Source organism: Populus euphratica, unplaced genomic scaffold (assembly GCF_000495115.2).
Source record: "Populus euphratica unplaced genomic scaffold, PopEup_1.0 scaffold111.1, whole genome shotgun sequence".
Taxonomy (NCBI): Eukaryota; Viridiplantae; Streptophyta; class Magnoliopsida; order Malpighiales; family Salicaceae; genus Populus; species Populus euphratica.
The window spans coordinates 161965-177157 of NW_011499877.1; the positions used below are offsets into that span (position 1 = coordinate 161965).

Genomic DNA, 15193 nt, shown 5'->3' on the forward strand with positions numbered 1-15193 from the left:
AGAAGCTGAGTACATGGCAGCTACACAAGCTTGTAAAGAAGCAATATGGATGAAGAAACTTATGAAGGAGCTCGGGCACAAACAAGAGAATATTCTTTTGTATTGTGATAGTCAAAGTGCCTTGCATATTGCAAGGAATCCAACGTTTCATTCAAGAACAAAACACATCGATGTTCAGTATCACTTTGTTCGTGAAGTGGTGGAAGATGGAAGTGTGGATTTTCAAAAGATTCACACAAAGGAAAACCCAGCAAATGCTTTGACGAAACCGGTCAACACTGATAAGTATATATGGTGCAGATCCTCTTATGGCCTAGCAGAAACGTAAGTAGCGTGAAGATGACAAGTATAGAAATGATAGAAGAATCACAAAAGATCAAGTGTGAAGACTTGATTAACTCATCAAAGTCTTCAAGTGGGAGAATGTAAAGCCATTTAATTAGGTGGCATAATTGATGGGATTTGAGTGGGAGATGAGTTGTAATTGGTGGAGTATGAGTGGAGGATGAGTTGTTAGGCATATATTCCTCCTAAATTTATGACCATTATACCTTCACTCTTGCCTATAAATAGGCAATGCATTCAAGCCTATATGCACACCAAAATAGAGAGAAGAAGAAGAGAGTGAAGAGAGAGTAATTCCACAAAATTGTGAGGTATTTGTGATAGAGTAAGTGAGGTGTTTTCTCCTAATAATAGAGAGATTCTTAGTTGTTCTCCTATTATTCAAGAGAGGTTGTAATTCCCATATTACTTAGTAAAATCCTTCTATACTTGTTTGTGGACGTAGCCCAATTGGGTGAACCACGTAAATTCTTGTGTATTCCATTTCTCATTTTATCCGGTCTCTTATCTTTTATCTTATCGGGTTTGCATGCCAGCATCCTAACAATTAGAAGTTTGAATGATCTGTAAAGCAAAACATCATTCAATCATTGAGGCATCCCACTTGAGAAATAAACAACTAAATTACCTGTAGCAACATACTCAGGAGCAGCATAGCCAATTGTGCCCATAACATGTCCTGATACATACGATTCACCGTCTGCAGGTCCCCATTTTGCCAAGCCAAAATCCGATAACTTTGGAGTGTAAGACTGCAGAAGATTTGATGTAGAAGGAACTTAATGTCTTATGAATCATATTATAATACGTTCTTAAATATTTTTGCCAACTCTCAAGCAAGACTTTGCTCGTTCGGCATTTCCCTCTGCCACCAATGACAGGGCGAATCACGGTTGGTAGTGGTTAAGATTGAACTTTGCAGGGAAGGGGATTTTTGAAGAAAATAGATCAACATGAAGCAAAACTTTCTGGTGAAGATGGCGAGAAAATATACACATCATGAAACTGTCTTTATTGAATGAGAGAAAATATACACATCATGAAACTGTCTTTATTGAATGAGTTAGTCATATCGTGTTGGTTGATAATGCAGATTATAAAGAACTTTACCTCATCAAGCAATATATTTGAGGTCTTGAAATCTCTGAAAATTATCGGTTTCTCCATTGTATGCAAGTAAGCAAGGCCTTGAGCCGTTCCTATTAAAACCTTAAGCCTTGTCTCCCACGAAAGCACTCGATCAGAGCCCTCTGCAGGAGTATAAAATGGAGGGCAAGAGAACTAAATGAGTTTATTTCATCTACAGAACACACGATTGGGATCATAGACTAGGACTCTAGAATTCATTGCTTGTTCTTACTTCCAAACAAATGGTAATTTAAGCTGCCCTTTTTCATGAATTCATAAACAATAACATGCTCCTCATCTTCTCGACAGTATCCCAACAGCTTTACAACATTAGGATGAGAAAGCCTTGCCAAGAAACCCACCTCTGTCTGCACCAGAAAAATGGCTACCGAATTAGTATCTAACAATTATGCCCTTTCTAAGGACTGTTGTTACCAATTTCTTCGTTCTTATAAATCGCATTTGTAAACAGGACTTGATCATAAGTAGTTTGGAAAGAAACTAGCAGCTAAGCTATCTATCAACCAAGGCAAAAGACCCATCAAACCAAGTGTTTCAATCTGAGCTAAACGTGCAAATGAAGAAACCTAAAGGTTGGCACATCAAGAGATAAACAACAAAACAGAATTACCCGCCACTGTCGATATCCTTGCTTGCTGTTGGAATCCAATCTCTTGACAGCAATGGGCCTTTTCCTTGTGCCCTGAGATGCTACCTTCTCCTTGAGCCAACCTTGATAGACCTTTCCAAAACCACCTTCTCCCAGTACCATATTGCTACGAAAATTCAAAGTTGCTGCCTTCAGTTGCTCAAATGTGAAAGCTCTTAACTTTGAGTCTGATCCAGATCCCACATCCGGAAGGGCCTCATCATCTACAGAAACTAGGAATTCGTTGTCATCAGGGACATTGCCCCAAATAGCTGCAATAGCACCGCTTGCTTGATACATCCACGTCGTTAAATTGGTGGTTGCCATAGAGAGCCAGCTGCTTCCGGAGACATTGCTACCCCCGAAAGATGTATCATCTGGTTATATTAGTTGCACTATTAAACCGAGCTTTAATTGAAGGATTGACTAATGAGATAATTGAACTAATAAGTTTATGAATAACAGATGATTGAAGTGCTAATAGTTTCAAAAACAAACCAAAACAACAATAAATAACAGGATTGAGTTAAACTAATGGTTGGAAACTAACCATCAAGATGCCCAAAAGAGCTAGGAGCTGCGTCTGGGTCAGAGAATGAGGCAGGGGCAGGGGCAGGGGCAGCATCTGAGGGAGGAGGGGGGTCAACAGGGGTTGGATTTGACTTATCAGAAGTCCGGCTCCAGCAAATCCCCATCAAAAGAATTGTATCTTCGTCGAATCAACAATAACTTTGATGATTGACGTAGAGAGGGAAGTTGGCCTTCTGTCATTTCTAATAAAAAACAAGTTGTCTCAAATCTAAGGTCCCAAGTCCCGACAACCAGCTTCGGTTAGTCAGCTTTAATTGAGCAGAAAAGGCCCAACCCACCAGAACCAGCAGCTTAAGAGCATGATTATCATTGCCGTTGGACTATTGTTTTGTTATTTTTATTTTATTTTAAATTAAATTTTTTTATTGTTTGGATGTTGGCCAGAAGATTAAAATTATTTATAGATCCGGTGGATTGGTTTTCTGTCAAGAAAAGAAGATGAATTTCCATGTATTTCAGTTTCCATTCCTTTCCACTACACATTGCTGAGCTCATCTGACACGATAATAGTAGTTACCATCATATCTATCGTAGTGAATATATAGTAATCAACATCTTAATCATTTTGATTTGTTTTACCACAGCACAAAGTAAAAGTTTTAAATGATATAAAATAGATGAATGCCAGATGGGTGGAGGAAAGTCAAAGCCCCTAACTATAATTGACGATTACATGAAAGCCGAAGTGAAATAATATAAACACCCTAGGTCCAAGTTCAAGAAAAACAATAGTGCAACGATAGCGAAGTAATTACATTCTTCAACAAAAACTAAAAATCCCAAAACACCCTTGCCTATAGGTTATAATTTTTGTTTTTAAAAGATAAATCAATAATTTTATTACATAATAAAAACATGAAAAGATTGATTTACCCTAGATAATTGTAATGCCATTTCAACCCATGAAAATACCATTTTGCTCCCAAAACTTTGCCCTTCCCTTGCAATTATAAAGAGTAAAATCATCAATATATTGCAACAATCCATAATATTTAAAAATATAATTGTGGTTGCTTTTTAAAGTATTTTTCACTCAAAAAAATATATTAATAATAATTTTTTTTTTAAATCAATTTTGAAATTAGCACATCAAAATAATTTAAAAACATTAAAAATATATTAATTCAAAAAAAATTAAATTTTTTAAAAAATACTTTTAAAAAGCATTCCCAAACACCCACTTATTCTATGGAGTAAAATTAGTATTTTTATTTTTATTTTAATACCTTCTCTAATTTATAGTACTTTCATTAAAAAAAAAAAAAACCTTGAAAACGGAATTAGGCCCACCATTTGATTTGAATCTCTACGTACCATTTGCAACAATCTCTGTAATCAAACAGCAATATAATTAGATCCAACAGTCAACTCTAAGAAAAGTGACAGAGTGTGAGCTTGAAATCCTGTAGGGTGGTTCAATTGTTGCCCTTTTCTGAACTTGCTCCCATCAATCTCAGACCACAACAAGTAAAAGGCCTTCAACACACTGAACAAAAATTTGTCAAATGTGTCACTGGAAGTTCTGAACAGTCAAATGCAAATGCGGATCTTTTTATAGATTAGTGGGATAGGGCCAAGCTCTACATGAGATCCCAAGAGATTCGGGCTAGCTGGCTTTGCTGGCTCACATCAAGAAGTCATTTCAAAAAGACTCACAAGATGCTGCTCAATTTAGTTTCATTATTTCCCTCTTTAATTTTGAATTTTTAACCTTAATTTTAGATTTTATGTTTATTTTCCCATCAGATTAGGAATTCTGAATTTGCTTCCTTGTATGCTCGATTTTATACTTATTTAAAGGAATTTTTTAATATCTGGCTATGTGGCTGGGATCTTCAATACTTGAAACAAGCGGCAAGCCAACTCGAATGTGTAGCTTTTTGCCAGAGGGAAGACGACCACCTCTGCTTTGTTTCCCCATTGCAAGGCAAAGTGTCTTTTGGTAACCATATCCATGATACCTATATACCTCTGCAAGGCCTCAGGTTTCAAAAATCGAGGGAACAGCCTACGCATTCTTTTTGCTTCTTCTTTGGGTGACGTTTCTACTGCCGATGGAAATATCTTGTTCACAAATTCAGGCCACCATGTTTCAACAAGTCTGGTCTCATTGGAGAATAAGAACTTGTTTCCCGCAACACCATTTAACATCACTACAGGCTGAAGAAAAAGAATTGTTATGAATATTTCTGAAGAATATTTCCGAATGCGATCGAATATGAAGTTTTCTGGGCAACCTTTCCATCCTTTTGACAGGAAACTAGGCTCTCTCCCACAAAAGGGAGGCCTAGATTGCCTGGAGGAAGGTTAGGGAGTTTATCCCGGTATCTGTGCTTGTAAATTATGACAATGAGAGAGATAATGATGGCGACAAAGAGTAGAACGATGAAATAGAGAGTCCATTTCTTGAAAGTATTGCAACTTGTTGCATCTTCTTTGGTAGAGACTGCAACATGTTCTTAATGGATGGCCTATATATAGTAGAAAACAAATCCTTAGGTTGCGTTTTAGATACACCATTCACATCTCAATATATGAAAAAAAATAAATAAATTCTCGCACCATGTTATAGTATCTGAATAAAAATTGATAATATGGATTATAAATTCACTTATCTAATCCAATAGCTGAAAAATAATATCAAAGTTAATTAAGATAGTCGTAATGATCATCTTTTTTTAAAAAAAAAAAAAACATAGAAGTGTTAGTTACAAAAAGTGAATCATACTTGCAACAATTTCATCACAGGAGTGTTAGGTTGGTTGCCATTTCATGTAAGGCACCAACCATTTACCATTGACTATTGGTAGCCACCATTATTGAATGAGATAGAGTTGGTGGCCACCATTGTTGAATGAGCTAGAGTTGGTAGCCACCAATGTTGACAACAAACCAAGAAGAGCTTCCATGAATGCCTATAAATAGAGGCATATATGAGAGAGCAAAATGAGAGAGGACGTAGAGCCAAAGAGGTGAGAAATGTAGGAGAGAGTGAACTGCCATTGCAGCACAAAAGGAGAGCAATAGAGTGAGGTTGAGAGTTGCTCAAAGAGGGGATGATTCCTCCTCCTCTATTGTTGTAAATCTTGTACTCTCCCTACATAATGTAATGGCTTCTCCCATGGATGTAGGCGGTTTTGCCGAACCACGTTAAATATTGTGTCAGTGTGCTTGGCCTCCTATGAGCAAGTATCAGAACATCACGGGGTGAGGTAGGAATTCCCAACAATTGGTATCAGAGCCTTCGGTACTATTTTCGTATATGTGACAGTTTGTTATGAAACTGTTGAAGACTAGCAGGATGACGGCACAAAGGAACAGTTGGGTTCCGTATGATCAAGGATTTGATGGAGTGGTGATTTCTCCAAGGAAGTTAGATTCGGTGACAATAATTTCTCGAGGGGAGAATTGATGAAGACCCTGATAATGGAAGAGAAATACAGCAAAGGGATAAAGATTGGCACCCTATTTAAACTTGGATAGATGTTGTGACAGGATGAGCTGCTGTCAAACATAAGCAAGGAATAGGGAGAAATTTGGAGAACCAAAATTGCACGAGAGCATATGAAGATTGTGTAGGAGTACCCGGAGGATCCAACGAGGTACTATAATGAGACAACAGGTGCAAGGAGAAGAAGAGTTCCCAGATGAAGCTCAGAGCAGAGACTATGAAAAAGTTGTACAACAAAAGTCTCTTGTGCTCTTGATAAAGGCAACAAGCGAGGACCTTTCAATGCATGCAAGGATGGAAGGATGAGCTGTTGCAGATGCACCTAATTGAGGGGGTGCAAACGCCTGTGATAAAAGGCGACCGCCTATGATGAAAGGCGAAGACACCAAAGGGAGTTGGTGCGGGTGGAGCTGTTAAGCAAAAAAGGCGTAGAAGCTCCAAACATAGAAATTGAGGTGGAGGATTGCAAGGAGTATACCGCAACTTTCTCTTTCTATGTAATTAGTAGTAAAGAATTTATTGAGCCACTTTGAAGCATCTTAGCTGAAGGAGGATGCGACCGCCTATAAAAGGCGAAGACACCTTAAAGAGAAGGTGTGGGGGCTATGAGATGAGCCCATGATTAGACCGCTGCATGACGACGAGCGGAGACACCTCAGGAGAAGGTGTGAGGGTCGTGGAAGGAGCCCAGTTCAAAACGCCCCAGAGCCAATGTGATGGCTAGGTATGAGTGGACAGATGGATAGCCAATAAAAGGGCTATGATGAGTATGGAGACAAATGCAGGATTGACTTTCATGGATATTGCCCCCATGCTAAAGATCAATGAGCTAGAAGACATTTGCCTTGGACAATAAGTGGATGACTTGTGGAGCATTAAGACGTGGCTGCTATGAAGGAGTAGAGGGCATGCGCAGGTTCCGGGAACAAGTTGACTCTTGTCAAGGTGGTGAGCTCGGTAATGGCATTGTAATACTCAGAGTATGAAGACAGATATGGATCAACCTTTTATGGGCTGCCCTCATGGTTAAAGGTGGAAAGCTACCTGGACTCTTGAGACTAAGAGCGAGAGACTCATGGAGAAGTAAGGCGTGGTTCCTAGGGTGGAACAGAGGGCAGACGCAACTCCTGGATGAGTAGACTCTTGGAAGAGTGGTGAGCTTGTGATCATATTGAGATACTCAGATAATGACTGTCGCACTTGAAATATCCGTTTGAGGGGGTGTTGTAAGCCTTGATGTGAGGCTTGATGAATCATTTCGGACCAAGCATGGTTGAAGGGGAATGTTGTTCCAGAGACAAGTGTTAACACTATTCAGATGTGATGTGGCAGACCATCTGGTTATAGTGATCCTTTTGTGTAAAGGTGTGCTTTGGTTACTCTGATGATTGAAAGGTTTGGCGAGTACCTATAAACTTGGTCAAAGATGCTCTCAGAATGGAAAGCTTGGAAGAGCTGCAAGATGCAAGCTTGTGTTGAAGAAGCAAGAGGACAATTGCCCCACATGAATGGCAAAGGGGGTGATTGTTAGGTTGGTTGCCATTTCATGTAAGGCACCAACCATTTACCATTGACTATTGGTAGCCACCATTGTTGAATGAGATAGAGTTGGTGGCCACCATTGTTGAATGAGCTAGAGTTGGTAGCCACCAATGTTGACAACAAACCAAGAAGAGCTTCCATGAATGCCTATAAATAGAGGCATATATGAGAGAGCAAAATGAGAGAGGAAGTAGAGCCAAAGAGGTGAGAAATGTAGGAGAGAGTGGGCTGCCATTGCAGCACAAAAGGAGAGAAATAGAGTGAGGTTGAGAGTTGCTCAAAGAGGGGTTGATTCCTCCTCCTCTATTGTTGTAAATCTTGTACTCTCCCTACATAATGTAATGGCTTCTCCCGTGGATGTAGGCGGTTTTGCCGAACCACGTTAAATATTGTGTCAGTGTGCTTGGCCTCCTATGAGCAAATATCAGTACATCACCGGTCGGAATTCCCAACAAGGAGCACTAGCTTCCATTCCTTCACCATCATCATTATATATTCATTCTATGAAAATATTTTATTTTTCCTAAAAACTCCTATTCTTCGGTTGAAATTAAAGAAACTCGTCTTGAAATTCAGAACTTGGTTGGAAAATCATCTTTCACAACAAACACTTCTAACATAAAGTTCCTAGGACGAAACCTTTGAAAATCAACCTACTTCACCATAAACAAATCTAACATAATATTCTTGGGACACAAGCTCTTCAGCTAGAAACCATCATCTACCACGAATACATCCAACATAATGTTTTTAGGGCAGAAACTCCTCCATTGAAAACCAGCATTCACCATGAACATATCCTTCAGGACTTCTAACCATGGCAATAAAAAAAACCATCTTGAAAGTTGGTTTCCGATACCAGCTAAAATAGTAAAAAACAAAGGATAAGGAGTATAATTCAGCAACAAAATCCACTTCATGATCCGCGGGAAAATAATAATTAGGATCCAATCCCTCCTCTGTATCAGCTTGGGCATATGTTTCCACATTCTGATTTTGTTTGTTTATTCTTTTGGTTTTTGTGCCGGGATTATTTTCAAGATTACATCCACCACTCTGATCTGATCAAATAATATGGTATTCATGCTTCAACTAAAAGATTTGTGGCAGATTTAATTATCTCTATCGCTAGGTTTAATTATGGTGTAATGGAAATTGCTTGCGGTAAGGATTCTATCACAATGAATCTTGAGGTTGCGAGATTGGGCCGCTACATGTTAGGGCATTCCGGCATTCAAATACATACAAATTTACATGGTTTGGCAACTTGCCTACTCCACGGAGCTACTGGTTTGTATTAATCAAGCTCAAAAGCAATACAAACAACAAAACAAGGAGGAGGAGAAAACTTCTCTACTCAACTCAACTCTCACCCTTAGCTCTCTCTCTGTGTTTCTCTCTATTTCGTGGTCTATATCAGCTATCAATGCACCCTCTATTTATAGCTGATGAGGGAGATAATTGTTCAACAATGGTGGGCAAGTTAGGCACCCACCATTTGACTATAACCATGTCAACCATGGCTGCCACCAACCATGACTGCCACCAACAATTTGTGTCCCCACACATAACAACCTCCCACTTGGACACAAATGGTGTTAGGTCTGTCTTTTAATCTTTAAGACCAACTGAAGCTTTACACAGCTTCAGTTTTTTGAGAGTAACTCCTTTGGTTAACATGTCGGCTGGATTCTTGCTTCTACAGATCATTTCAAGTAATAGTTGTTCATCGTCGAGCAATTGTCTGAAGAAGTGATATTTGATCTGTATGTGCTTTGTTCTAGAGTGAAATGCTGGATTCTTGGCAAGGAAGATTGCACTCTGACTATCACTATATAAAGTACCTTTTCCATGCATCTTGCCCAATTCTTGCAGGAAACTCTGTAGCCATACTATCTCTTTTGCAGACTTTGAAACTGCAACATATTCAGCTTCTGTCATTGAAAAAGCAACTATCTTTTGCAGGGTAGAACTCCAAGAAATAGCAGTGCCTCCTAGAGTGTATATATAACCTGTAGTACTCTTTCTGCTATCAACATCTCCTGCTAGATCAGCATCTACAAAGCCTTCAAGTTTCAAACCGCCAGCTGTGAAAGTAAGACATGTCTCCGATGAGCCTTTTAAGTACCTCATGATCCATTTTACTGCCTCCCAATGCTGTTTTCCAGGATTGCTCATATATCGGCTTACAACTCCCACTGCATGGGCAATATCTGGTCTAGTACAGACCATAGCATACATCAAAGAGTCGATAGTTGAGGCGTATGGAATTTGGTCCATGGATCCACGTTCTAGCTCAGTTTTTGGTGACTGGTCTCTACTGAGCTTGAAATGATTCCCCAGAGGTGTACATACTGGCTTAGCATTATCCATACTAAACCTGCTGAGAACCTTCTTGACATACTCTACCTGTGAAAGCTTTAGTATGCCTTTGTCTTTGTCTCTGATGATTCTCATGCCAAGTATTTGTTTAGTAGCTTCCAGATCCTTCATTTCAAACTGTTTTGACAATTGTTGCTTTAGCTTGTCAATCTCTTCCATGCTGGATCCTGCAATTAACATATCATCCACATATAACAGTAAAATGATATAGGAGTTGTCAAAATGTTTGACATAGCAACAATGATCAGCCTGACATTTTGTGTATCCCGTACTACACATGAAGTTATCAAACTTTTTGTACCACTGTCTTGAAGCTTGCTTCAAACCATATAGGCTCTTCTTTAGCTTGCAAACTTGACTCTCCTTTCCTGGTATTGCAAACCCCTTTGGTTGTTGCATGTAAATATCTTCCTCTAATTCTCCATGAAGAAATGCTGTTTTTACATCTAATTGTTCAAGATGTAAATTTTCTGCAGCTACTATCCCCAGAACAACTCTGATTGTTGTAAGCTTCACAACTAGAGAAAATATCTCAGAATAGTCGATCCCTTTCTTTTGTTGAAACCCTTTTACAACAAGTCTTGCTTTGAACCGTTTACTTCCATCATGCTTAGTCTTTACTCTGTAAACCCACTTGTTTTGCAAAGCCTTCTTTCCTTCAGGCAGTTTGGTTAACTCCCAAGTCTTGTTCTTCAACAATGACTCCATCTCATCCTTCATGGCTAACTCCCACTTGCTCGAGTTTCCATCTTGTAAGGATTCTTCATAAGTTAATGGTTCACCACCATCTGTCAGCAAGATATAATTCAGTAGAAGTATGAACCATTGTAGAGGTTTTATAGTCTTTGAAGACCTGCGAACAGCTGGTTCACTTGGCTTTGCATTATCTTGTGTAGTAGTGGTGGGTACTGAAGTGCTTGAACTATCTTGTATGGACTCTTGAGTGGTAACATCAGGAAGCCCTTCTAATTATATGAATTCAGATTTCTGTGGACTCGTATCTGAATTAGTTATCTCTAGTTCTATACTTGATTTGTCTTTGTACAAAACTTTCTCGTTGAAGATCACGTTCCTGCTTCTGATAATCTTCCTGTTCTAATCATCCCAAAACCGAAATCCAAATTCTTCATCTCCATAGCCAATAAAGAAACATTTTTTGATTTGGCATCCAGCTTGTTGCGAGCATCAGAGTCTACATGCACATAGGAAACACACCCAAAGACCTTTAGGTGAGAAAGCTGTATTTCTTTTCCTCTCCAGACTTCCTCGGGTAGTCTAAACTCCAAAGGAACTGATGGTCCACGGTTGATCAAGTAAACTACAGTATGAACTGCATCAGCCCAGAATGTTTGAGGTAACCCAGAATGCAACCTCATGCTTCTAGCTCGTTCATTGATGGTCCGGTTCATCCGTTCAGCAATGCCATTCTGTTGTGGTGTGCCTGGAACAGTCTTTTCCATTCTGATACCGTTGACAGCGCAATACTCCTTGAAACCTCCATCAATGTATTCTCCTCCATTATCAGATTGTAAGCATTTCAACTTCAAATCTGATTCAGTCTCAACCATAGCCTTCCATTTCTTGAATGTGTCAAACACATCAGATTTATTTTTTAGAAGGAGACTCATACCTTCCTGCGGAAGTCATCAATAAAAGTCACATAGTACCGAGAACCGCCAAGAGATGCTACTGGAGCTAGTCCCCATAAATCTGTGTGCACCAGTTCTAGCTTTCTTGGTCTTAAGGTCCTGCCAACCTTTAAGAAACTGAGCTTCTTCTATTTTCCGAGAACACAGCTTTCACAAATGTCTAGATTAACATTTTTTAACTCTGGCAGCTTTCCCTTTGACTGAAGTATCTTCATCCCCTTTTGACTCATATGGTCGAGTCTACAATGCCATAGTTGTGCCTGATTTTCTGCTTCAGTAGAGGCAATTATATCTGCTGATCTTGTGGTCATATACAGGGTGCCAGTTTTTTTTCCACGAGCCAAAACCATTGCTCCCTTTGATACCTTCCACATTCCTCCAGAAAAAAGGATTGAATGGCCACTATCATCAAGTTGTCCGACTGAGATCAACTTCTTCTTTAGTTCAGGAACATGCCTTACATTTTGCAAGTTCCATATAGATCCATTCATTATCTTGATTTGCATATCTTCTATACCCACAATATCCAATGGTTGTCCATCGGCCAGATAGACTACCTCATAATTTCCAGCAGTATAATTTTGCATCATTTCATGGTGTGGAGTACAGTGAAATGAAGCTCCAGAATCAAGAACCCAATCATCAATAGGACTATATATAGCAAGGATCAAAGCATCTTGTACCTCATCTGTAGTGGCATTTGCAGAATCAGCTTCAGGTTTCTTTGGTTTTGTGCAAGTCCTCATAAAATGACCAGGTTTGCCACAATTCCAACATTCAACCTACTTCCTGGGTCCAAACTTGCTTTTGCTTCTGTACCTGGATTTTGATCTGCCTCTAGATATGCCTCATATTTTGTTTTGCAACCACTTGAAATTGTTAACCTTGACTATTTTTTTTTTTAAAAGAAAAGGAAAAATAAAAATAAAAAGAGGAGGCATTGTCTATAATTTACATAGGCAGCATTAATTGAATATCATTTATAAATCTTTGTTTTGAGTCAAAGACAAATCACTAGTTAGGAACTCAATCTAGTTTACCTCATATAAGATACCTTAAAGATGTTAATACTTTCGCTAGTCACTTATCATAAAATTTCAAATAAAATTAGTTCACCCGAATCTCTTAATAACCCTGAACCAAATAACTAGATAGCGACTCTTTGATCCCGACGTCACAATGTTGTGCACATATGTGTGATAATGCCAACGAAAATAACAATAGAATATTGACGCCAAAAAAATAAAATGCACTCATCTATTTTTGCCAGTTATTCCATTAGTAATTAAATTATCGATAAAACATTTAATCTTTGATTTCATTAACAAAAACTAAACATTATTAATGGAACAACCAACAAAATTTACGATCTAATTTTAATTGCTAATTTTGTCAGAAAGTTCTAAAACTTCTAAACAATTATATAGCTTTCTAATGAAATAAAGCCTATATTGTCGACATAATCACCGATAAATGAAAAAATTTCATAGGTAATTTCATCCAAAGTTCAATAATTTCTTTTTTAGTTATTTAATTGTTAATTAAAAAATAACATAAATCATAATAAAATCAAACATAATCAATTTTATTAAACTTCAAAATTTTATTAATTTCAATATTCATTCAAAAATAGTTTTACAACAACAAATACATCACTATATAGATAGATAGAGGTGAAGGTGGAAAGGAGGGTAAATTTTGAGCCAAAATGAATAAAATAAGAAGCATAATGATGTAAAACTATATATTCCATCATTTCCCCCCATTTCTTCCTATTTTATTCTTCTAACCTCGCTTTCATTTCTTATTTTAATTTAGTTACTCCCTCGTCAACCTATTTTAGGACCATTAATTCAAATTCCAGCATCGACTGGCTTGGATCATAGTGCCATTTGCCTAGAGTTAAAGCAGTACAACCCGATTTCATTTTCCTAGTCGATGTAATGGACATCCAATAAACCCAATTTTGTATTGGGTTCATCCTCCAACATAATTGAGTATCGTGAAGAGGATGGTCGAAAACATCTTCTTCATGTTTTTCAAATATTGCAGCGTTATATGGTTTTTTTTAAAGTCAATTATAAATAAAAAAATATAAGAATTACAATAATTAAAAAATTTTACGATGAGTGCTTTCATTCTACTATCTATGAACTTCTTCACCTTTTTTTCCCATGTTTGCCTTTCTTATATGAGTTTCCTCATGTAATTTCATCAAGTAGCCTTGTGTCTAAATTGTTGTTCCTATAAAATAAATAAGTTGTAAAAATCTAACAAATAAACAATAAATTAAAAATTAAAAAAATAATTTAAATATTCTTACCAAACAATTTGCATGGTTGATCAGTCGACTAAGTTTTAAATCGTTCCTCCAAGTTAGACCTAATTTAGTAACACTATATGATACTATAAAAAAACTCATATCTATTAGTAAACTTGTTAAGACACACACTCCAACTAGCTATGTCATGTTTTAAATCTAAACTAATCGACATGGTGAAAATATAATTTATAGCTAATGAAGTATTATTTTTCTTATTATTGGTAAATCTTAAAAAAAAATGAAATGCTTCAATTTTTATATGTCAGTTTGGTATTGTGATTGAGATAAAAAAAAAAATTAAATTAAAAGTATGAATTTAGTAACTCTTTCAAAGCTATAGTTTTGAACATTCAATATACTTGAAATATTAGTTTTGATAAAGCTGAAATTTGATGCTTTGTCAAAACTATAATTTTAGATGCAAACTATAGTTTTGAAAACACAATCATAAACAAAACCTTTCAATAAAGAGAAAAAAAAGTCTTTAGACTCACTTAAAGTTTAGGAGCTATATATAACCTTATCATAAATAATTTTAAAAATCCAATAATAGTACTTCAAGTTGCCAAAATCTTATACTTTAAAAAAAAAGTTGTAATAATAAATGAGCATAAACAAAAAATTAAATATTTTAGATGTCAAGGACTTACACATTATGCATCAAAGTGTTCAAATAAAAAAATAATTTTGACAAATGACGAAGAAGTACAATCAACTAGTAATGAATTTAAATATAAAAGCTTGCTAACAATTGAAGATGCTAATGATGTAAATATGTTATTAATGTTGAATCCTCGATTACAAGAATATATTTGAATGTTCAAGTTAATAAAAAAGATATTGAGCAATAAAGAAGGAATATCTTTTATACGGGATGTCACATAAAAAATAAGGTATATAGTATAATTATTGATAATGGTAGTCATGTTAATATTACTAGTATCACTTTGGTTAAAAAGTTGAACTTGATTGCTATTAAACATATTACACCATATAAGCTTTCATGGTTAAATGAATGTGAAGAAGTTAAAATGCCTAAACAATTTTTAATCTCATTCTTTGTAGAGAGATGTAAATGTCATAATCTAAATTTGGATCTCCCAATATATATATATATATATATATATATATAT

At 36.9% G+C, this 15193-nt stretch overlaps 1 protein-coding gene across 1 annotated transcript; it reads right to left on the reverse strand.

The window, feature by feature from the left end:
- Positions 1-932: 932 nt before the first annotated feature.
- LOC105128533 (protein kinase APK1B, chloroplastic-like) lies at positions 933-2895 on the reverse strand. Its single transcript, XM_011030251.1, has 5 exons — positions 2673-2895; positions 2105-2499; positions 1706-1841; positions 1456-1595; positions 933-1097 (listed from the first exon to the last, which is right to left on the reverse strand). The coding sequence occupies exons 1-5, from the start codon at positions 2815-2817 to the stop codon at positions 933-935; spliced, it is 981 nt and encodes a 326-aa protein (XP_011028553.1). The 5' UTR covers positions 2818-2895.
- Positions 2896-15193: the final 12298 nt, after the last annotated feature.

What these genes read in the sequence shown, in the direction of transcription:
- LOC105128533 (XM_011030251.1), bottom strand. Translation starts at nt 2,817, where the DNA reads ATGGGGATTTGCTGGAGCCGGACTTCTGATAAGTCAAATCCAACCCCT. An exon ending in AAATTACCATTTGTTTGGAA is followed by an intron (nt 1,596 to 1,705) that starts GTAAGAACAAGC and finishes ATACTCCTGCAG; the next exon opens with AGGGCTCTGATCGAGTGCTT. An exon ending in CAAATATATTGCTTGATGAG is followed by an intron (nt 1,098 to 1,455) that starts GTAAAGTTCTTT and finishes AATCTTCTGCAG; the next exon opens with TCTTACACTCCAAAGTTATC.